Source organism: Brugia malayi (assembly GCF_000002995.4).
Source record: "Brugia malayi strain FR3 genome assembly, contig: Bm_v4_ChrX_scaffold_001, whole genome shotgun sequence".
NCBI lineage: Eukaryota > Metazoa > Nematoda > Chromadorea > Rhabditida > Onchocercidae > Brugia > Brugia malayi.
The window spans coordinates 14,397,059-14,422,616 of NW_025062479.1; the positions used below are offsets into that span (position 1 = coordinate 14,397,059).

Below are 25,558 nucleotides of genomic sequence, written 5' to 3' on the forward strand. Positions count from 1 at the left end.
CTTTCTTTTTTTTTGTTTTTTTTCTGTAATAATTTTTTAAACAGTTTTAGATGATTATATCAATCAAACTTAATGTGATACTTCTTAGCTGTTTACCATTAACCGCATTATTTGTCGCCGAACGTTCCACAAAAATGTGCCAGTTATGTTTATTAGAAATGGTTGGCATCATTCATATTTTAAACGATAGCAAGGTTAATTTAATTTATTTATTTTTTACATCATTCATCAGATTTTGCTTTGATATATCTTAAAAAATATTGCAATTTCATACATATTTAATACAATGAAAATAATTTCTCAATTAATTAAATGAACTTGAAGTTTATGATTAATTGATCAAATTACTGATCTTCTTTTTCTTTCTCTTCCTTGCAGTTTGAAATGTTTTTTACCATTTTTTTTTTAACTTTCATATTTTACATAATATTATCGTGATAGAATATAATTTTAAAATCCTATTCGACAAAATTATTGGTTGAAAAAAATCTCTCTCTTTTCCCCTCTCCCCACTAGCTAGATTCTTTCTGTTTCTTTTATTTAATTTTTATTTAAGACAACAATACTGGTAAAAATCGATGAGAAATGTAACAAAATTTGTGGAATGGATATGGAATTGTATCGAATATGTGTTACAACAATGAGTAAAATTTATTTAAAAATTGCCGGCCAAATGGAAAAAGAATTTAATCCAAATATTTTTTGTAAAAAGATGCATATTTGCCCGAAATATTTATAAAATTTATTCTTTTTTATTTGTTTAAATGTAGAAAAACGCTCAAATGTAATAAACAAAAAGTAATATTTAAATAAAATTAAGCATTTTTTATCATTTTTTGCTTTCTTTTTGTAAATTTTTTTCTTTTTTGCTTTTGCAAATTGTTGCAAATAGCTTTTCCCACTTATCAATCAGAGTAAGTAATGCTTAATGGATTTGCATTCCCAATGAATTTTTTTGTGTTTTGGAAGAAAATAAATTTGAATTTTAGCTATTTTGCACTTTTTTTGCAATTTAAGTGTAAATTGCTAGGATTACAAATGCATTACAAAAAAAAAAAAAAAAAAAAAAAGGGAAAAAGGAAAAAAGAAAAAAAAAGAGAGAATGGAATAAGTATTTTGACGTAATTAGCAAAATATTTAATAGTTGAACTAATCATTTTATAAATAAAATGATCTATTGTTTTATTGCTATGTTTATTTTAATAAGCTATTTCATTTATTCGTTTATTTATTTATTTGTTCATCTATTTACTCATTTTTGTCGTTTATTTTTGAAGTATTTCAGAATTTAGCAAATTACGAATGTAATATAATTGATAAAGTATCCATTGTTTTATTACAATTGTGTATTTTAATAAAAATGTTTGATAGATTGACCACAAAAAAATGATTTGCAAAATATCAATTGTTTAATTTGAATATATATATATATATATATATATATATATATATATATTCTCTTCATGTAAATTCTGATTAAATCCTTTTTTATTAGTTTTATAAGACTAGTGAATTATCTTTGTTGAATTTAATTAACTCTGACATTCATCTTAAATTTCTTCTGTAAAATATACCTGCATAACTTTGATATTTTAAATTTACACATTACTTGCTACTCTTTTTATAAAATTACTGAATGAGATGTAATCAGCAACATTTTCCAACTAAATGCAAATTATTTATAAAATGTAACCAAAAAAAGAAAAAAAAATCAGAAATATTAACTGAAAATGTTAATTCATATATGTTACACTTTAATATTAATTTTTGATCATAGTAATTTCTGATCGTAATCATAGTAAAACTCATATTGATATAATTTATATATGTTACTTTATTTCATATCCTTTTTTCAATTACTTGCAATTTTTTTGACAATGAATAACTAAATATCATAAACAATTTGTACTAAAAGATTTAAAATTATAAAATTGTATTAAATGTTTCATTTTAATTATCAAATAATTTTTCATACTTTTTGCATTTTGTATTTAAATTAATATAATTTTACATGAGATAAATCATTATATATATTTTATATGTGATAAATCATTTCTTTTTAATTTAATTTACTTGAATAGAATATAATTATATTTGAATGAATTGAAATCTATGGTTTTTGGTTTTTGAAATATTTATTTATAATATACTGGTAAGTTTAATTGCTAAGAGAAGAATATTTGAAATAAATAAGAAGAGTAAAAAAATTAAATAATAAATAATTATTAAAACTTTTGGAATTCATTTTTAAAACTTTTTTACTTTTTTTAATTTTTTGGAATATTTTTCAATTCTACGATGAAAGTGTTTTTATTTTTTTCGTTTCGAGAATATGATATAAGTAACATATTTATATTTTCAAATTTATCTTTCTCTAGCAGGAAAATACACATACGTGTAAGCAACGAACTGAAATAACGATTTGCAACAATTAAATTTCGTACGAATAACCTACTGCTATTATAACTGATTATTTCTTTATTTTTCTTGTAATATAATTACTACTGCTATTATTATTACTAATCGATGTTAATTTATTAAAGAATTCAAGTAGTGGAAATGAATTTTATTGAAATATATTTTTTTCACTTAATTAATAGTTAGTTACTGCTAATATTAGATAGACTATTTTGTTCATCCAAAAAAGAAAGGAAAAAACTTTTGGACTAAAGTAAAGAATAAAGAAACCGATAGTAATGACGATATATTAGTAATAATTCTTCCAATATTCAATTCAAATTGCATTTTTAGATTTGTGTTTTTAAATTACTACCCTATATTATATGAAATATTTGCATACTTTTAACGGTTATTTGCTTAATTTCCATTATTTTTTTATTGATTGCCTCTTTGTTTTTTCATTTGAAATGGAGTTTTTTCTGCATAAAATATGTCCAACTTTATTCCACTACTTATTCTAAACTTTTCACGAATCTACCTGATTTCATTTTTTCATTTCTACATTTCTTCAACTCTTCAGTAGCATTCCTTCTTTTAGTGATGACACTAAATTTTATTATTAATAACTAAAATATTTTTTTTTTCGGCTTTTTCTAAAAGGAAAAAAATTTTTGTTTTTAATTGATTATTTGAATGAAGTGCAAAACGAGAAATGTATATTGCAGTGTTCATTTTGATTTTGATGAAAAGAGCACAGCAAAACTTCGTGTACCAATGCTGCACTTTTATCAATTCAACAATTGGAGAAAAAAATTTCTTCATTTCAGAATTTCAGTGAAAAGAAAAAAAAAACGAAAACAAGAATGTCCTTTTTTTTTTCTTTTTTCACCTCTCTCTTTTTCTTTTCTTTTCCTCCCTCTTTCTCTCTCTCCGTTTTTTTTTTTTTTTTTTCAAAAGTTTTTCAAAAATTCAACAATAATTTTGCTAATTTTTTCTTCCTTGTTTTTTTTTTTTTTTTTACAAAATTAATAATACTGCAAATTTGACAAAACTTAAAATATTCAAACATACAAAATCTTTATTTATTATACTTTTTGCAGCTTCAAAAGAATTTTTTGCAAATTTCTTTACGCAAAAAAGAAAGAAAAAAAATTCAATTTTTTGTGCAAAGTCAGCAAAGAAAAAAAGTGCAGGAAGTAATTGTATGCACTAAAGATTGTGCTAAAGTATATCAATGCTGCAGTGTGCTGCATATCACTGATAATAAGGGAATAAATAGATTTATCGAAAGTATGTCAGTACTGATAACACGAGCAGATTAATTTATCAAAAATGTATCAATGCTTCAGTATGTTGCGCATCACTGATAACAATTATGGATGAAGTGAATACTCATTAAACACATTATAGTACATACAAACATTCTTAATTTGCCTATCACTGATAACAAGTCCATTGTGATGCATATAGACAAACCAAATTCCAGATAACAAAATATGCCTCATTTCTAAATAAATGAAGTACGATGATATTTTAGCAAATTTTAGCTGAAATTTTCACATTAATTAAATCTGACACAAATTTTCTTTTACAATTTTTCTTTTTTTATAAATTTTATTATAATGTTTCATTACAATTTTAATTTTATAAAAGCGAATCAAATATTTTCTTCTAAAAATCATGCAGTTTTATCTCGTTCTTTCTTTTTTTTCAAATTAAACATTGAATAATTTTTTTAAAAGTTGAAATTTATGGGAAAAAAAAAAGTTTATTTTGACAAGTTGTTATTATTTGCGATGATTGCTCAACAAATATAAAAGACTAATTTTGCAAAAAACAACCAATATTTTCCTTTTAAAAATATACAATTTTATTTTTTTCTTTTTATTTTTAAATGAATATTCTCTTTTAAATTTCGATTTTAAACTAAATAAATAAAGGAAAGAGGTGTATGTAATTAAAATTGCATATATGGAAGTAAAAATTTAATAACCTGAGTAAATGTAAATAATTTGCTTCTCTTTTTTTTCATACATTGCTTTATTTTGGATGAAATTTTTTTTAAGAAAAATAAAACTTTTAAAACTTTTTTTGTTTCCTGAAGTAATTTTCTTTTTTTCTACACAAGAAGATAACGTGATAATAATATTCAAATGAATGTGAAAAATGGTACAGTGCATTTGTACTTCGAACAACTAACTGATGCACTTTTGGATTTAAATTTTAAAAATATTAAATGAAGAAATAAAAGATTAACAGCAAATTGCAGCAACTATTTCTTTTTTAAAAAAATTAAAAATCAATTTAAATTATGCAGAGCAGAACTATATATGAAGTGATTTGTTATAGAAATTTTTTCTTTTATTGCTCCGCAATTCCAAAAATGTGGTATATATATATATATATATATATATATATATATATATATATATATATATATATATATATATATATATATATATATATATATATATATCCTGGAATGATTACTTCACAAAACCTGAATTTAATTTAATTATATATATTATCATGATATGCCAACAATATAATCTTGGCATTTAATAGTGAGAAATATTTAACTGAATTAAGCGATAAATTGAAAAAAGAAAAACTAATATTTATTTTGGTTTATAGGAAGAATTGGTCATTCAAAAAAAAAAAAAATTAACTTCGTATTTGTTACTGATGGTGATAGATTGATATGATAGTAGACGATGTGATATTTATTCCGGTGTTTTTTTAGATTTAATTATACTAAGTTATTATGATATACAACAGTATAATCTTAACATTTAATAAAAGTAGCACTTAATTGCTCAGCTAAAATAACCTTGCAAAAAAAAAAAAAAAAATGAAAGTCATAATGTATGTGAAGTTGTGTGAAACTTATTGAAAAGAAATTAAAGTATACGTCTAACTGCGTGATACCTTACTGCAAGAAATAGTAAAGACAGAAGTTATCAGTTATGAAACATTTATGTTTAGTTTCAAATAAAAATGCGAAAATGTTCGATTTGTCAACGAAATAAGAACGCTTTTTAATTTACAAGAAAGTTTAAAATACAACTAATTGTAACAAATTTTCATTTCGATTGAAAAAAGACAAAAAAATAGGGAACCGTAAAGTTGAAATTTACACCATAGAATTTTTATTTAGTAAGCGCTTAATTAGGTAAAACATTTTAAATTTCAATAATATGAATATAAGAGGTGAATTATATTACAAATTATCTTATCTAATTTAAGTGATATACGTTTATTGCATAGATGGTATGAGTTAGAAACATTTGATATTTAATTTTATTTTTCAAGTAATTTTAAGTACTGCAGATGTAAGTACTCAGTGATTACAATTACTTTTTTAAGTGCTTTAATTTTTTAACAAATACATTAGCTTATTTGCATTCAGCCCACAAAGTAGTAAATCTTAGTTCAAACAAATTGACGCAATCACTTTTTTTTTTTTGTTGAACTTCGTAACAACAGCAATTTCATTTGTAAAAAAAAAAAAAAAAAAAAGTTTGTTAATATCACTACACTAAATTGCCTTCTTTTTTTCTCAGTTACCTTACTCTCTGTGTCTGAACCTCCCTTCTCCCTCTACATATAATTTTCCTGACAGATGATTATATGCAAATTTCCTGGATAAATGATAAAATTATCAAAATTATGATTTATTATATGCAAATTGATTGAGTGAATGATAAAACCATTAAAATTATGTTAATCATTTTAAAAGGAGTAATAATTTTCCTCATTAAAAATAATTTCTCAAATAAATGATAATATTAATGAAATTGTATTAACTGATTAAGTGCAAATTCTTTGAATAGGTGATAACGTTATCAAAATTATGATAACTAATTATTGCAAATCCTATAAGCGTTTAATGATAATATGATATAAAATTGTGATAACAGATTGTATACTAATTTCTATAAAATGTATACTAAAAAAAAATAAGTGATAACAATATTAAAAGTGTCATAATTGATTATATGGAATTTTTTTGTTAAATTTCAAATTCAGAAAAAAATGCAAATGAATTTTGATAATATTATCATTTGTTTTTTTAAGTTGAAATTTTTAAAAAAAATTTTTATTTATCTCTTTTTTTGTAGTAAATGAGTACCAGTGATTTAAAGGTTTTATTTTGTTGAATTAGGGATGAGTTTGTTGATGTTACAGCATATGATTACGATAATGAAAAGGCATTTGCACTTTGCACCTTCTTTCTATGCTTTTTTTTTTTTTATAAATCTAAAAAATAAAAGACAAAGTGTATTTGATGGGTGTGTCAGTTCAAAGTCATTTTTATAAATTCAAAATAAACTTAAACTTCTATTACGACAGATTTAAAGTGATCACAATTGGAAAGCTTTTTATCTTGGATATTTTCATATTGCAAATGGTAAGAATTATTCTTCTGCTATCAAATATTTCTCAATGAAATACACCAGGAACATATCTTAGACAGTTTATTTTATTTATCATATTATCTTATCAAATTTTACAGTTCAATTTTTTTATCATATCGTTTTATCAAATATTAATATTCCTAAATTGGATATAGTTTTAAAGTTATTTTCTTTATTAAAGAAGCTGAAATGATGAGATTAAGTGATTACGATTTATAGTCAAAGACAAGTATAATAAGTTAAAGTTTGAAGAAAAAAATGATTAATTCAAAAAAAAAATCTGTCATATTATAGTAGAAAAGTTTTTTTTTTGCTTTAATTAAATAAATTTTTATTTTTTTTTAATAATTTCAACTAAAATATTCCACAAGTATAATTTATTACAATAACACATATGCAATATATTAGTTTCACAGAAAACAATCGTTAAAATCAAATGTGAATATACGCAAATCAATACGTGTAATTTTTTTCCAACACTTAAAATAATGAAGTAACGTAATATTCTGCTCCTATGTATAAGTAATCTTATCATATTATTAAAAAAATTATTAGAAATTTTGATGTATAATAAAAAGTTTTGATACATGTATAATTGATATAATAAAAAATTGTATCATTCAACCATTGATTTTTTTTTATTAAAATTGTATCAATGAAATGATAAATGTTAATTAAACAAACTGATAATGGTTATTTGTTGCAATTAGAATTCTATCATGAATTAATATTTCAAATAATAGAGCAAAATTTGTTATAAATAAGAAATTCTGGCAGTATTTTTTAATTAAAACCAAATAAATTAATTGTTTATTGCATTTGAATCTTAAATTTGAATCTTAAATTTTTTTTCAAAAGTGCTCATTTTTTTTCAAAAGTGCTCATTTTTTTTTTACAAAAGTTTTACACTATAAGTTTTATATAATAAAAAAAAAAAAAATTATACTCGGATCTATTAGCTAGCTTTATTTATTCACTTATTTATTATATATTAGCCTATCAGAGACAAATCCTTATGCATAATAATAAATACAATTATTAAATGTTTACATAAACAACTCTTAACGATTCACTTAAAATAAAATTGTAAAGTTTAATAATTAAAATCATTTACAAGAGGACATATTTTTTGTGTACTTACAAATTACATTATTTACCTATAAATTTTAGAAATTCGAGCAAAAAAAAAATACAAACAAACAAACAAAAACAATTAAAGCTATCTTTGCAAACAAAAAATTAACATCTTATTAACCATTCATTCATCTTATATTCTATTTTACACTTACTACTTCCTTTTTTTTCTAATTAAACTTTTTAAACTTATAATTTTCTTTTTGTCTTAACTTGAACTTTTTTGCTTTTATTGAAACTTTCGTATGTTAAATTTTAACAAATAAAAAATTTCAGATATTTCAACGAATTACATTATTAGCCATATTTATGCAAATAATATTAATTAATGAATGTATGACAAAAAAAAGATTATGCGGCGAAGCATTATATCGTCATTTGATAAGAGTTTGTACATTTGGCTATGAGACAATGCCATGCTTCAAATCACGTTTCACTCCACTGATAATAGAAAATGTTAATAGTACGACAAATAGTAAGCTTTTATTTTTTTCTTTTTTTATTAAAATAATTATAATTTTAAGTATTAATTAATAAATCTGACAAATTCATTTATGAAAATAATGATTTTGTTTATTATAAATTTGAAGAAATTTGATTAAATATTTGTAAACACAGAATGAATTTTAATTAAATATATACAAGTATTTAATCAAATATATATAAATATATCAAAGATATATCTAACTATACAAATATATATGTAAATATACCATATATTTACATCTTGAATTTTATACATTTGCTTTATTATTACTTAAAAAGATCAATCATATTAGAATTTGACCTGTTATCCATTTGATAGTTTTGTCATTTGATCTCTTGTCGTGTTTTGATATTTGTTATTAATTTAATCATTTAATAAATATTTTTGTTATAGATGTTCAAATCATTTGCTTTTTATTACAATAGTCAAAGTTTATTTTAATGTATAATTTTTTTTTTTGCTTTCATAATTTATATTTATACTTTTTTCTATCGAATTTATGTTATAAAAATAATGATATTGGAACAATTAGTAATTTATGAATTGATTTATATCAAATGCATTTCAGACTTAGCTACTGAATATTTTTTTTTTAATGAGTAACGAGGGAAGAAGTGAAGAGCAAAGCAATGCACTGAATTAAACCTTTATTCTTAATTGCAAATTCATCATTTTCTAATCAGTTAATTTCCTTCAACGAAATATTAGAATTAATATAATGGAGAACAAAAAGTTCTGAAACACAAAAAGATAGTAACACTATAGGTAAATCGGAATATTCACTTATTTTTTTGATTTTATTTTCAACCTATTTCTCCATTGAAGGATAAAGTTAAGCAATAAAGTGATTTTTCTTTAATTATTTTATTTTGAAATTATTTAATTTCATGTTATGTTTATTGCTGTGCTCATTTTAATATTCAACAGCATGGTGCTTTACTTGAAAAGTGCTTAATTAGTGCATCTTTGTATAGGAAAACTTTTACCGCCCTTGCTATAGTGATCCGTTTGTATGATAATAATGAATAATCATGACTTTTGAACAATGAAATCTAAAAGCATCACATTCAGGATGTGACGCTTTTCATTAAACAAATACAAGCAAATACTGATGTATTAAAGGACATATTTATATATTAAAGAACAAGGGGCATATGAACTTGACATGTAAACATTGTTATGATGAAATACCGACAAAATGCATTAATTAAATTTTAAATTGAATTTGCACATTTGACGTGCTAACAATAATAATAATAATAAAAATAGTAATAATAATAAATATTTCTTCAGATTTTCACCGAAGAGCAATTATTGGAATAGCAAATCAGTGTTGCAAAAACGGTTGTACCGTATTGGATCTCCGAACAACATGTTGTTTTAAGTTATCATGTTTGACAAAATGCTATCCAAAATCAAATTATGAAAAACGTATTAGAAATGTTACCAATATTAAAATTAATTAATTCTTAATATGATTGTAATTACAGTAGTAAAAAAAATTTTACTTTTATTATTTTTTATTTCGAAAAGAAAAAAAAAAGATTTAAATTAGTGAATCCAATTTGTCATTTTACTATTTGTTGTTATTTAAAACGTCAAAAATTTAGTCAAAAGACCAAAAATTTTAATAATATTAAGAATTTAAATGTTGGTCACAAAGCAGAGGAAATATTTTCACTATGAAAATAACTGATAGAAATGCTGATGACATATTTGTGTGTTCTTTTCACAAATTTTTGTATTAAAAAAATAGTTATAATACCAAAGAATGAAAAAATTCTGCAAAAATATGAGATTTTCAAATTTCATCTTATCATTTTATTTATAAAGCATTTAATTACTTGTGTAATTGTAAATTAACTCACAATTATAGATATAATTTGTAAATTGCTGACGTGATTTAATTATGGTTTCCTAGAAAAATGTATTATGATTCCATGATTTTATATTATGATTATCATATGAATGTAAATAAATAACTTAATTTTTTTTTCCTTTTTTTAAATTTTGAAGAAATCTGTTACATGAAAATGTAGATTTTTGACTATAGTTTTAATTTAACAATACGACATAATGATTTTTGAATATTATTTGTTGCTTGTAGCAGTAATATTCGATTGCAAGTAGTTTGTGATTATAAGTAATTAATTAAATAATAGTTTTTCCCAGCAGTATTTCTTAATGTCTGTATATTTGTTTGTCTTCTTCTTTTCTTTTTTTTTTTTAATCTAATTTTTCGTTTTATCTAAAATCTTTTTTTAATCTTTAATCTAACGTATTTTTATGGAACAGTGATAAAAGATAAAAGTAATTATATTACAAATTTGAAATAATACCAAATTTGAATTCACTTTACAATTACTCTGTTATAAGTTAATTGAACTACTTTGAATAGTTCAAATCTGTTGATCTAATTACTAGTAACTGTCGTTAGTTTATTCATTGATTTTGCTATGTAATTAAAATTTGACAAAAAGTTTGTTTTACAAAAATCAAATACCAAATAGATGAAAGAAATTTATGTGACTTTTACTAAAGGACGACTATCAATTAATCAAGGTCAAATTCGTCAGATTGTTCGTGAAATACTAAAAAATATACTGTTAATATCTAATTATTATGCTTAACTGTGTTCTTCTAGAACTTAATATTAATTTAAAAGTTTGATATTAATTAAAATTTAGAAGTGAAAATTCAAACAATGAAGAGTTAACAAAAATTATTGATTGAAATACATCCTAGTTAACTTTTCCATAGTATTATAATGTCTTTTTTCTAAATAAGAAATGCAAATTTTGAACATTTTATGCAGTTTACTTTTAATTTTCTCATTTTCTCATCATACTATATGTTTTGTTAAATGGCAATCGGTCAGACAACGTAAGCTGTTTCATTTTTTTTATTGAACACATCGAAAATTCATTTATCAAGATTAGTGGTAGGTTTAACATTTGAAGATTTGATTTCCACAATTTGCTAACAACAAGAAAAGAAATCTGCTTTTTAAATATTTTAAATGAAGAACTTATCATTGATTAATATAATTTAGAAAGTAATATTTAAATGAAATAAATATACTATTAATAATACAAATGTATTAAAAATGATTAAACTATGACATACTTATATATAATTTGATAAAAAATCAGCATTTGGTATATATTACAGAAGTTATTACTGTATGATTGATGGGACATTATTGTTGCTGATAATGAATCAATTGATCTTAGCTTGGATTCTTTATGAATTGTTAAATCCAACATCGATATGTTGGAATGAAATCATACAATATGCTAATGAAACTTACATTGCATTTGATAATCAAATAATGCAACAATTTGGATTAATCAGTCAACGATTGTATGCCATTTTGTAATAATGACTACTAATAACAATAATAATAATAATAATAAATAATGTTTCCTGGAATGGTATTTTAAATTAAAATTTAGAAACAACCAAATGCATCAGATGATAGAAACATGCATAGAAATACGATTGGAAACATTGTTGGGCAAAAGTTTGGACATAAATAATATTAAAACATTGAAATTTCCATTTCGAAATCAGGTAATAATCCTCTGAAAAGTAATTTGAGCAGTGTATCATGAAAAAATTCCAGACGAAAAAAAAAAAACAGCCATATTTATTAAAGTATTTGTGTCTACACTGATTATTAATTATTTAATCAATTGAAGTTTAACTGAAAAAGTTGGATTTTGAAAATGTCATTAACAATTGTAATGTTTCATAAAATGATTTTTTAAATTTTAGATGATCACAGGCTTATTCAAAGGAATACTGGCGCTATTGACGAATAGTTGGCATATTTGGCTTATATGGCATGCCAGATTACCTACTACTATAACACCTAATAATGTAGCACTTCCAGTATTGAATATTGGCGGTAATTGAATACTACTAATAATAAATTAAAGTAGGTAATGGAAACTTGAAATGCTTATTTCTCCAAAAAAAAAAAAAAAAAAAAAAAAAACTCTTCATAATATGGCATAATAGAAATTATGTAAGAAAAAAAGAAATAGAATCAAAGAACTATTCTAGAAATTATTTACTAAATTATCTGAAATAAGTATTATTACTCGGTATTAAATTATTTACCTATCGTCCTCTTATAAAGCAAATTTTCCGTAATTTTTTTCAAAGTTTATTGCTTAATAGAAAATTTTTAAATGTTTCGTTTGTAAAATTAATTAAAATTTAAGCTCTCAGTTCTTTATTCTGGATTATAATATCAATTATTTATCAGTGGTCAAATTTATGGTATGAAAAAAGTTTACTTGAACAAGCGCCTACATTACCATTTGCTGAAATACGAGTTCGTTTATTGTATCACTATAATAAGTGCGCACACTGTTAAAGTGTCATTTTAAACTGCACTGAAAAATCCAGTAAAAAATCTGGAGAAAATAATCAGTGATAAATGATAAATTCTAGTTCATCAACGATAGATGAAATAGATATTTTATTTATCAATGATAGATGAAACAAATACATAAGAGAAACAAATACAAATTCATCTGTGACAAATAAAATGAACAGATGTGAGTTTGAATTGTCAGCGATAAATGAGATAAACTGATATACCAGTACAATTTGTAAATTCAATAGCTACTACTTAGATTACTAAGAAGATAACAGTAGTCAAAAGAAAGTGAAAATCCATAGACGCAAAGTGCTAGTAAATTAGTAGAGTCATTATCACTATTAATCAATATTGCTATTAACTAATTAATAAAACTATCATCGTTTTCAGTTGCTATTATTAATTTCAACTGCAATTCTAATTAATTGGTTTCTGCTTTATACGCTCTACCGAGCATTCATTGAAAACAAGAATGGTATAGCAAGAATACTTTCAAAAAGTGATGAAAAATCAAAATGATTTAAAATTTGTTGCTAGGCATGAAATTAGTTAATTTATGTGTTGAAATAAATAAATTAATTAATCGTTGCATAGGCTTGGAATTAGCTTAATTTATGTGTTGTAGTAAATAAATAATTAATTTAATTATTGTTGTGAAAAAAAAACCTGCAAATTAATCTGTATAGATAATTATCAATTTAAAATCAAATCAGTTGCCAGGTCTCCATACTTGTTTCAACTCTTGTAATTGACCAATTTAAAATGTGATGTGATATTTTTGTCTTAAAAATTATCACTTCTTCCATTGTCAATGGAATTACTTTTTTTTTCAACTTTTAAATTTATAATTGACATAATTTCGTCGTTAAAAATGCTCCATATTTAAGTTTGCTGAATTGAAATGAAGAAATACATTGAAAAGTTAAGTATTAAATTGATGGAATAAAGTAAAATAAATTTAAATCATATTTTCGAAAGCTAAACAATCGCAAAAACTTTTTGATTGATTATGCCAAGATTTGTGTTAGTTTTAATGAAAATTATTTCATATTTTATAACTTTATCATTCTTTTCTCTTCGTCCTTTTTTTAATCTAAATTATTAAAAATTAATTTTCAACATTTCAACAATAATACATTTCATGAAGTTTGATCTTAAGTGATAAGAGATAGTAACAATACAGCTAATAATTTTAAATTACAGAAAGAGATTTTGAAATGTTCAAATAAATTCGAAAACTTATTGCTGCCTGAAATAAAACATCGTAAACTGTAGAAAAAAAATACTGAATTATAATAAGTTAAAATAAAATTGTATTAAATCCAAAGGATTTAATCTTAATTAAGTATTATTCTTAGACAAATATGAAACTGTGTTTCAAAATTATATCTCATTTAAGCAATCCATTTATACAACAGCCACCTCATCCAGTTGTAACTGAGCTTATCTACATTGTCTAGAAACTTTCATTTATTTTTCAATTTTCAAAAAACTTCCGACTGTTAACAAAGGGTATGTGCACTGCTTAATATGTTGAAAGTTGTTTTTTTGTTCGCAATGTTGAAATGTTGTAAACGTTTTCTAATCTAACGGTTACACTTATGAGCAATTGATATCATGTTAAAACCCATCTCTGAAAGAGCAAAGATCATCTGACAGTGACAATTCTTTACTCACTGTAATCATGCGCTTTTGTCGTAGGTTTGTTAAGGATTTAAACCTTTATATATTAGTTTTTTTTTTCTTTGGTATCGGTAAGCTACAATTCGGTTGATTTCTTGCACTTATTTAATTTCTGTCATTTAAATCTTTTACTTAAGTTTTTCATTAATTTATTTCACATTCGTAAACTATCAGATACTACGAAATTATCGGTATATTTACCATTATTGATTAACAGCGTATTGTGGTTGTTAGCGAATAAAATCTATTACAATAAACCCTTTTTCAACACATTCGTCTATACTAACTCCAAACCACAACCAAAAAAAAAGGGATGACTTCCTAACAAAGATCTACAATTTTTCGGCATAAACAATGAATGGCAATGTAAATGAGAAGGTTTGATGGATTAAAATAATGAATTATCAGTATATTGTTTCTATTGATTAATACTTGTATATTGTGATTGCTGTGATTTTTTGAAATTATGATATATTTCATTGAAAGTAACGCATCAATTTAAAAATTTAAAAGTTATAAAAAGTTATAAATTTAAAAAATTATATAAAAGTTAAATTTATCAATTTAAAAAGATTTTGTAACTTAATTTAAACTAATCAATGTTATGAATTTCTGACTTGATATACGGTATAATGATATGTTTCATGTTTTTACAACATAATTTATCATAATTTTTTATCAGTTATGATCAAATAACTGAAAGGATAGATTCTTGAGATTCTTCCAAATAAGTGTAAATGACAAAGTGAACATAACTGTAGCACACTAAATAGTTAATCTTAAACATATTTACTCAATAGTTGAGTTAACTCAACCGAAAATGAATAATTCCGTTAGAAATAGCAATTGCTAATAAGATTAAGTCACAAAGTTGGAAATATCAGACATTATCAATAGCTATTTTTAATATTCTTGATGAATCATTTTTATATGAAGTTTTAATAAAGATTTAGATGATTTAAAAAATATCATTGATAAAGTATTTGAAGAGAGAATAAAATTTCAGGAAAAAAATTTGCAGAACTCGAATTTATTAACATACGCAACCATATCTTAAAAGGCCAATTAAAAGTGATAATAAAATATGATTGATAAACAAATTAATAAAAGATGATAAAATATGGATATTACATCATTAGTTGGTGCTAATGCCACTAATATTGTTGATGATGATGCGTCAAAAAGTCGACGTTTTGCGCCTGGATAGCAATAACGTCGATGCCTACAGATACATTCCTGTATATCAAGCTGTTCATGTAATCTGAAAAAGATTTTTTTCAGCTTTCTCCTTTCATGCATTTAATTTTACATTTATTTGTCATTGCTACTGATTCAGATCATTGCTATTACTGATATTAATCAAACAATACCGTTGCTATTTTACTTTTTTACATTTTCATTCTTCACTGAACAGTAATTCAGTTAATCGATTGGAATCTTTACTGAACAGAATGCATCAGTTACCTTTGACATGTGTTATCATCACGTGCATCAAGTAACTTCTCATTTATTGCTCCAAATGTTTCCGCACAACCGCGCATTGTAAAGGCCGAACCTAAAAAGATGATTGCAAATAGCAAACTTTTTTTTTTTATAATTTTTAAGATTTTTAAACTGAATTTTTTCTAACTGACAAATTTCACAGTTTATAAGTTTTGAGAGAAGAAAAAAAAGCAAAAAAAAAAAAAAAAAAATCAAAAGAAGAAAATATAAATGGAATTTTGAAATGTTAAATACAGGAACTGAACAGAATCAACAAATTAGAAATTTTTTGAAAACAATTTTAAACACAGTTCTTAAAAATATAAGTGAAAAAAATATTGATATTGTAAGATAACTGAAATAGGTAAATTGAAATAATAACTGATAAAATAATGCCAGTTGTTGTATAGAACAAATTTTGAACGATTTCACTTTTATTAAATTTCACTTCAAATTAAAAAAATTTTAATGTTTAATTTAAACAAAAAAGAAAAAAGAAATTACTAACCATTTTGAATACTATTATAAATGAAATGATAAGAAACCAACCCGTATCATGATCTGTTAAAATTAACGTTTGACAGTATGGATGTCGACAATATTCTACAGCTAATTCCGTCAGATTACGTGGTTCCGAACATCGTGAACTTTTTACGTGAATTGGATAAACTGTTCGACGAATACGTAAAAATTTTTCAATTGCATGTTGCATATTTCCACCCATTATGTTTAGTGGACTTGTACAATGATAGCACCAATAACTGTCATCTATGAATCATATTAATAAAAAAATTTTCTTTTATGAAATTTTAAATGAGAGAAAACAAAAATCAAATTTAACTTCTAAATTCTATAAATTTAAATTATACACTTAAACTAATTCCTCAAATTCTAAGCTGTTTGATAGCAATGAACAACGGAATTATTGGATAGTTTAAAAGTTTAGTCCTTCAGTAATCATTATGTTATAGAACTGATAGGAATTACACAAATAAATAAAAGTAAGATTCATTAGGAAGTCAATTAGTAAATTAATTATGCTATTTGCAATGCAAAAATATATAGATTTAAAAAGATGTGTACTTTAAAAACAAATATGTTGGATTTCATTTAAAAATCACATTGAAAATTTTTATTTAACCAATATTTTAGATATCTTCATTATATTTAAAGTACTAAATATCTATTTATCATCAAATAATTTCTCTCTAAATACCATTTATCAGTTTAGTTTTTATTTTATATTTGTGGTAAGCTGTTTATTAAATATCATTGCACTTTTAAAGTGGGAATTACAAAAATATTTCGTAAAATTATTTTATTTTCTTGTTTTTGTTCAAGTAATCTTTCTATCTTTATCTCCAAAGAAATTATAACATTTGAAAGATTTGAATTCTTCATGTCTAATGCAATCTAACTAATTTCGAAAGAGAAATTATTTAAGGTGGTAAGAAATAAATGAAAGAAAGTGATAATCATAGAAAAGAAGAAGTATTCATTCTTATCTATTTAATTAATCATGATTCTTGTTTCTGCTAGTGATAGATTTATTCAGGAATTACCTGATTTGGTAGTTACAACACTAGGAAATGTAACTGGCGCCACTGTTTCTTTTGTATACTGATAACGTTTAGTCATCGGATAATACTGATAATCTTTCCGTAATACATCATTATCACTAATAACAGACTGGGAGCGTTGCTCCATTTCATACTCCATTTCTTCCGCTTCCATTATCTTCATTTTATTTCAAAAAGGAAAAAAAAAAGTGCATGGCATAAATTTCAATTTTTCTAATTGAAACTGTAAATTTGTTGAAAACGTTTTTTCGTTTTAATTTGAAAATTTTGCTTTAATTAAAATCACTTTACGTGTTAGATTATTAAATTGCAACAAATGAATTGCGATAATAAAGGTGTGACATCAATGTTTGGAGCAAAATGAATGAAGGACGAATGCGTATATTTATATGTGAGTGAAAAAACGAAGAAAGATTTTACGTTAAATAGTGTAAAAAAGAGGAAAGATAATAAAAGATGTTTTTAAAAAAGAGTTCTACTAACAGAAAAGAAGGTAATATTTACAAAAGATTTTCTTATTAATTCTAAAACTTTCATAAGAAAATTTAAAAAAAAAAAAAAACTTTGAATTAAAATTTTGTGTTTTTTATAGCAAAAAATCAAACATTTTGGAACGCATTTCACGTCAAAAAATTTAATTTAAAATGTGAAATGAAGTACGTGTAGAACCTGTTGAATTCTTCGAGTTTCATCTTCTTCGGTCCATATTTTCCTTGCTACTGTTGCAATAACAATTCCATTTCTGATAACACAAACAACAAAAAAGATTGTGGCAAATGATATAAAATGTTTTCGGAAAATTTTTTCAATCATAACGATGATTGGAAGTGCTGAAAATTATTTGCTGATATGATAATATGAATAATTAGAATTAGATAATAATCGATCAACAAAGGATTTCATTTTTTTTCCTATCATTCAACAAATGGTACATTTTCTTGATAAGGATTGTAGCTCGAATTGTTACAATAACTGTAATAATAGTGATAACAATAATAATTAATAATAATAACAATAGCAATAAATCAGCGACAAAAACAACAGCAATAATAGCAGTAGTACTCAGCGGATATGCAATATGCTAATATGCTATTTGTTGTGATGATTATTTGTTTGAATAGGAACAGCAGTGACAATAAATGACAGTATAATTTGCTGTGCAGAAGAGAACAGATCGATAGAATAGAAATGATCGAATGGACATAGTGGTTGCTAACAATGTCGCCCTGATCTCTCTCTAAAATGAGATGAATTATTATCAAAAAGTATTTTGCCTTACTGTCAGCATGATGAAGTATGGAAAATGGTGAGAGAACCATTTCTCATCTGATAAATCACAAATTGCGCATATCGTCTTCCATTTCTTTTCATCTTTTCCGGTTAGGTATAATGTAGACATGGGCGAAAGAGTCGTGAAAGTTAGAAGAAATTGCTATTTGTTCTCTCTTATACTTGTTGTCACATTCTTACCCATTTAGTCATTAATCATACTTTTTAATCAACAAACAAAAAAGAAATTGGAAATAAATATCATTTTCAAATAATTATTTATAATGGTACATTCGCATAACTAATTCTCGGCCATTAGTAATAAATTGAGTATATAATATTTCTTATTATATTATTGATATTGTCTTTATCTGATAAAATTTATTCGCATGGTAGTTAATTCACATTCGGTGAGTTTTATTACTTGGATAATATGGTGATCATATAGTTTATAAAAGTTATAATTAACTTGAAAGTTATTTATCTAAGTAACTCATTGAAGTTGCAAAAGTTAGAAGCTAAAAATTTTGGAAAAAAAATATTTGATTGGAGAGAATTGAGAATAACTTACTTTATCTCAATTGTGCTTTTTTTTCTGAGCGAATTTTCTTTGAATAGAAACACATTTTTTTCAATACTAATTAGAAAGTAAATAGATGTAGATAAAAATACGGTATATAAGCACATACTTTTTTCTTATCTTTTACCTCTGTAATTTTTTTAAAAAATTTGTAATAATATTGTTGAGGAAAAGAAAAATTTGTTGTGCATTCATGCGTGCTTTTTTTTATTTTGCTGGTAGCCTAACTAGCTTAAATGTTTATTAAGTCAAATCAATTAATGGTAAAATTAATTAAGCTACCGAAGCTTTTTTTTGTAATAAAGCAAATTTTTTTTTTCATCTCTATAATAAAATAATTTTATTTTGACGCTTGTACTACTATTGGATTTAAAGAATATGACACAAAATGAGTGAAAATTGTAACATTTTGTAACAAAAAAAAAAACTGCAGCAGTGCAAACTAAACAGATAACATATGATGAATTGAAATATTTGAAAACTATTTTACAACATTGAAATATTGGAATGATTTAGACAGTTTAATTTATATCAGTTTGAATCTTTGTTTGCCATATCTTTATCGTGGCAAAATTTTTTAAATGTTTTTTTTTTTTTTTTTTTTTTTTAAATTTATAGTAAACATATAAAAACATATAAACTACGTTTTTAATTCATTGTGTTTTCATCATTCTCTGGTCTTCATCATTATTTAAGACTTGTGCGTTTGACTATCGGTTATCAGTTCCAATTATTTTCAAATGCCAATAAAATATTCCGTCTTTTTCTTGTTAATTGAATAATTTTATTTGTTCTTGATATTTGTAACAGATGAATGCCGCATGGCATTTTTCCAAGTTATAAAGATGATTAATGTTTTCGTTTAACAAATTTTATTTTCTTTTTGTGCTCGTACCTTCTAAAAACTATTGTTGTGATATTGCTTTAGTATATATCTGGAGAACAAATTTAAGAATCTTTTAAAGTATTTATTTGTTGATATACTTGTTTGTTTAATAAATGAGTTGTTTGCGCCACATAAGTAACAATCGAAATCATGTCAGTTATTAGCATCAGTAGTTGTTTGTCCTATGTCAATATTTTGAGCATTATTTAAACGATAACTATCAAAACCAACTTGTTCAACCTTATTTTCTTTCACAAGCTTCACCAAATGTTTATTCACATTATTTATGGCTCCCAGTTTTACTGACCAAGATATATCCTGAAAAACAGATTTTGATAAATATGAATGCAATGAAATAGTTAACTTATTTAATTAGCGGACTGCATAGAATCTATCAAAAAGATTTTGCAGAATAACCATTTTTGAAATGTAATCCTTCACTGTGCTAACTATGTGGTTTTACTTTCTTGTTAGAGAATGGGTGACAGAAAATAGTATTTGTATTAAAACTTTGATAAGATGATAATTACTTTAAAAAAAACTTATTTTATAAATTAAATTAGTAATTTGCATGCTAGATATTACTGCCTCATTTTCCAATATTTTCAATATATCATTTTCTCGCTTCTTTCGATGTGCTATATATTCATAAATTTTTTCCAAACCTTTTTCGACAACTGACCCATGTCCTGGATATATCCTAGAAATATCTTTTACCATCGATAAAATCTTCAGTAATTATGTTTTATACAATAAAAAATATTATCTAAAGCTTGTACAATAATAATAATAAATTAATGCACATACCTAGTAATATTAAGTTTTGATAATGTTTCCAATGAATGCATATAATCATACAGATCTTCGAATACAGAGCTACCTTCACCAAGTATGCAATCACCACTGAAGAGACTACCTTCTTCTTCAAAATAAAGTGAAAGATGATCGGATGTATGTCCAGGTGTTGCAATACATCTGCAATTTATCTAAAGTTGAATCTTTCTCTTTCGTTTTTTTTTTTGTTTTTATTGACTATGACTAATCATACATAAATAAATTCATATGCAGTTTTTGACTGTTTGTAAAATTTAACAAAAAAGTAATTACTTCAGGCCTCTATTTTACTTAGTAACAGCAGATGAATAAAACCACGGAATTTACAAACAAAAGTATATATTTCTTGGATGTTTTTAAACCAAATTTTTTAGGGAAAACAAATTCGAATAAATCTATGTTCCAGTATACCAAAATAGCTCACAGGAAATCAAATTTAATTTCCAGTGTTTTATAACACGAATTTTTACTCCTGTGGCATGCCTACAATATCCGCTGCTACCACCGATCAAGACTAAATAAGAAGTTAAGTTATTTATTAAGAAAGTTTGAAAAATTACTTAAGGGTAACTCCAGGAGCCGTAATGATACTTCCTGGTAATATGTAATCAAATTTTATATTATCCACCTCTGGCGAATCCATTCTTCTAAGTTTATGAACTGGTATTGGCCCATTCGTCACCTTTAATAATAGCATTAAATTTTCTCTAGAACGTACCTTATTTACTTCATTAATGCGATTACAGTTCGGCTGAACGGTTAAGACTTAGGACTTTTGCAAAATACAATAATAATAATAATGAAAATCCAAAAAAAATTTCAGCTGCAAAATATATCAATACCAAAAGGTTTATCAATTGAACATTTGTCAGAGAATATCATTTTAAAAGGGAAACTGCCAGGATGTTGAAATTAGAAAACTGTTGAAGATACTTTAAAAGTAATAAAAGTAACTTGCATGTTTGAAGATATCTGTTATACCGCCAACATGATCACCATGCCAGTGTGTGCAAATAATTAACTTTATTGTGTTATTACCTAGTGCTTTCTTCAAACAATCAATGTATTGTTCCACTCCAGTGTCACCACAGTCGATTAAAATTCTTCTGAAACGAAAGAAAAATTATATTTCGATTTCGAAGCAAAACTAATATATGTTATCAGCTGATAGAATACAAAAATTTACGAGTGGAAAATCAGAATTTTACTCTATTCACACTTGCTCGCATTTAAATTATATCATTTAAATAAGATATCAACAATCATGATATAATAGAAAACAAGTTTTTGATCTTCAACTATTTTAAACCAAAAAGACAACAAACAGATCACAAAATTTGCCTTTGATGTAAGCAAAAAAATTCTGTTGAAATCGAATCAAATCAAAAATTTTCATTCCTTTATTTATCAAATATCATGAAAATTCCATAAAAGAAGAAATGCTTAGATTTCGATAATATATCTCTTTGCTGAACATTTCAAAGATAACAATAATATTATTCATATAATATTGAAATTCCGAATGAATGCTTTATATACGATAAAGCATTCATTCAATAATTTGTACTTCTTAATGTAATAATCATCCGACAAACAAATAAAATTTCACTGTATATTTCCCACCATATCAAATCTATCAATCTTAGTAACATAAACAGCAATCATTTTTTTCATCGTTAAAACATATATTGATTCAAAATATGTCTAAATTGGTTGTTATAGTCATATCACAAACTAATCCTCACTTATTTCAGATTTTTAGATCTGATAAATACGACATTTAGATCTACCAATTGCTTTAAGACAAGGAAGAATGGGAGGACGATGAGCAACGAAGAGGTGGGAAGAATTTCTACAAATATTTAAGCATCACATCAATTCACACATCTAATTATTTCAATTGATTGATTAGCTTAGACTAACAATTAACTTCATCTTTATTTAATTGTTCAGTGAATAATTTCATAAATGAGCTGGAATGAATTTTTAAATCATTTAAAATCATTTGATTAAGCTGAAATACCATTTTAATGATTTTATAAAAAAACACTTACTCTTTGGTGGTTCCAATCAAATATGTATTAGTTCCTTGAAGTGTAAATGGTCCCGGATTTTGTCCCAAAATACGATAAACATTTGTTGACAACTGACTAATTGAATCTAATTTAGCTAGATTAGAAGTTTTTTCAGTGGAATACATTCTGCTAAACCAATAAGCAATAAATGCTATTGAAAAATGCGCTGCATCAGATAATACATTTGTTACCATTTCGGTAACAGCAAAAAATTTCCTCCACCATTCTTTCATTTAAATATATATATATATTTTTTTTTTCGTCTTCGTATTATTGTTCTGTTCCAGTTTAATTCACTCCTTTTTTAATTCTTTCTTCACCACTACATTGATTTCATTCGCATAACAATCGTTATTTTACTTCCTATATTTAAAATTTTTGATTCGTTCTATCATATAAAAATCAACGATTTCTTGTTTTATCGTGCAAAGTCAACAATTTTTACTTTCTTGTAAAAAATGATCAAAACTAAAATCAAAAAAGGAAAAAAAAAGGGAAAGAAAATTTTCCATAAAAAAATATTATTAAACAGAAAAGAAAAAATATATTTTAATCATGTGGGGATTTTGTTATGATGCCAACTCGTATTTGATAAATGTATAATTTATGATACATCACTAGCAATAAAAATACTTCATTATTTATGATCGTATTATTTTGTCGAATGATGTATAATTTGTGCATATTTTTGTACACTTCTAAAAAAATCAGATTCTCAAATGCAAAAATTAAAAGTTTTAAATGAAATGATCAAACATTCGGTGTTACGAAATTCTCTTCAGTTCATATTATGAATAGTCATTTTTTTAAAGCCTTACAGAATTTGAAATGATATTAGAAACAAATCTATCCTAAGGCACCTATATTACTCAATCTTTTATTTGCTACAATCAATTTCGAATTAAATCTTTTAAAATAAAAAAGAATTTGCCAATTTTTTTACAGGATTTGAAATTAAATAAAACTGAAAAGAAAAAAAAAAAGTCAACTACAGTGATCGTTACATTGAAGAAACTAGCTTCATTCGTTCTTCTCCAAAACGGAAATTCAGAATCATAGTTTATCAGTTTTTGCAGCGAAAGATTGTCATTGAAGTTTTTCCATTAAGATAAAATTTTATTAAGAAAAAAACATGTTATTTTTCAATAAAAGAAATATATTTTAAATCACAAAAAAGTTCATTAACAGCAGTGAACTTGGAAGGAAGATATTACTAAAGAACAAAAATGGCGTTGGCCCACACTGAGTAATGTCATCAAGTCTCATATCTTATCATTCATCGAAATCATTCATTCATTAACGGCATATGCAAAATGCACTATTTTCAAATACAAATAGATATAGGACCATATTTTAATTTCTAAAATGTTTACTGAAACTAATCTTTGATAATTATCAACTGAAGTTGATATTTGATGGGGAAATGTTGTTTTGTTTTGAAGTGTTATGTTGAAAGTTCTAAAAAAGAAAGTTAGCATTAAAATTCTCGAGAATGTTAAAATTATAACAAACATTCACTGCTATTTCTATTCTCTCACATCAGATCTCGATTAAACATTTGAAAAAAAAAATTGGAAACTATTTCTTTTTTTCAGTCGAAATTTCATGAAAAGATTTTTAAACACGATATTCTTCCATGTACTCAAATCAGAGAGAAGAAATGACTTCTGAAATAACAATATTGGATTTCAAAAATTAATAAACTAATTTGTTGACATTTTAAATGTCCCTCTTATAACATGTCACAAAATTCTTACTTGTTTACTGATTATTAGCTTTCTTTTCTTTCCCTTCTTTTTTTGGAAAAACTTGTGCAATGATACGAAAAAGAAACTATAATGTCTGTGACCTGAATCAATACTAATTTCAATGCTATCAATTTGTGCAAAGTATCGTGTGGATATTGAATGAAATATTAATAGTAGTTTTTAATTTTTTTTTAACCTTCCAAAAATTGATCTTGGCAATGCAGCAATATGGCACTGAACATGGCATGCATCCATTATTTACAAAAAAAAAAAAAAAAAAGACTAGGATGACAGTTGCAAAACTAATTCTAAGTCTAGTTCATCCTTTCAACACAAAAATACTTATTATAAAGTATACCACTATTATAGTTTATATTGTGAGTATATTTTCATATACACGTCATGTATTTATATAAACTTCATATTACACGTTTACACATGTGCATCTAGGAAATATGCCAATTAATCTGAAATGGGGTACGAATATACATGTGAAATTTTCATATAACTATAGTAGCATCAATTTTAGTTATTACTGAAAATTTAGAATCAGTGATTGTTACAGAATAAACACATATATCAATATAATGAT

At 24.2% G+C, this 25,558-nt stretch overlaps 4 protein-coding genes across 5 annotated transcripts; 2 read left to right on the forward strand and 2 right to left on the reverse strand.

Moving 5' to 3' along the window:
- Window positions 1–50: 50 nt before the first annotated feature.
- Window positions 51–739, forward strand: Bm18004 (Uncharacterized protein; the record flags this gene model as incomplete). The annotated part of the gene is made up of 2 exons (XM_043074841.1): window positions 51–194; window positions 557–739. 2 exons carry the CDS (start codon window positions 51–53, stop codon window positions 737–739), a joined length of 327 nt encoding a protein of 108 aa, XP_042930775.1.
- A 10,884-nt stretch (window positions 740–11,623) lies between these two features.
- Window positions 11,624–13,348, forward strand: Bm18005 (Uncharacterized protein; the record flags this gene model as incomplete). The annotated part of the gene is made up of 5 exons (XM_043074842.1): window positions 11,624–11,802; window positions 11,895–12,012; window positions 12,217–12,349; window positions 12,669–12,781; window positions 13,220–13,348. 5 exons carry the CDS (start codon window positions 11,624–11,626, stop codon window positions 13,346–13,348), a joined length of 672 nt encoding a protein of 223 aa, XP_042930776.1.
- Window positions 13,349–15,577: 2,229 nt separating this feature from the next.
- Bm2269 (Uncharacterized protein) lies at window positions 15,578–18,387 on the reverse strand (the record flags this gene model as incomplete). Its single annotated transcript, XM_043074843.1, has 5 exons — window positions 15,578–15,773; window positions 15,977–16,067; window positions 16,544–16,762; window positions 17,557–17,731; window positions 18,244–18,387. 5 exons carry the CDS (start codon window positions 18,385–18,387, stop codon window positions 15,578–15,580), a joined length of 825 nt encoding a protein of 274 aa, XP_042930777.1.
- Window positions 18,388–20,462: 2,075 nt separating this feature from the next.
- On the reverse strand, window positions 20,463–23,343 carry Bm6764 (lactamase, beta 2, putative; the record flags this gene model as incomplete). 2 transcript variants are annotated; one of them, XM_043074844.1, is made up of 6 exons in its annotated part: window positions 20,463–20,627; window positions 20,895–21,009; window positions 21,117–21,284; window positions 21,704–21,825; window positions 22,132–22,249; window positions 23,198–23,343. In XM_043074844.1, 6 exons carry the CDS (start codon window positions 23,341–23,343, stop codon window positions 20,463–20,465), a joined length of 834 nt encoding a protein of 277 aa, XP_042930778.1. The 2 variants fall into 2 exon arrangements, with proteins under 2 accessions (XP_042930778.1, XP_042930779.1); XM_043074845.1 differs by having other exon boundaries at window positions 20,590–20,627; window positions 20,975–21,009.
- Between the last annotated feature and the right edge of the window lie 2,215 nt (window positions 23,344–25,558).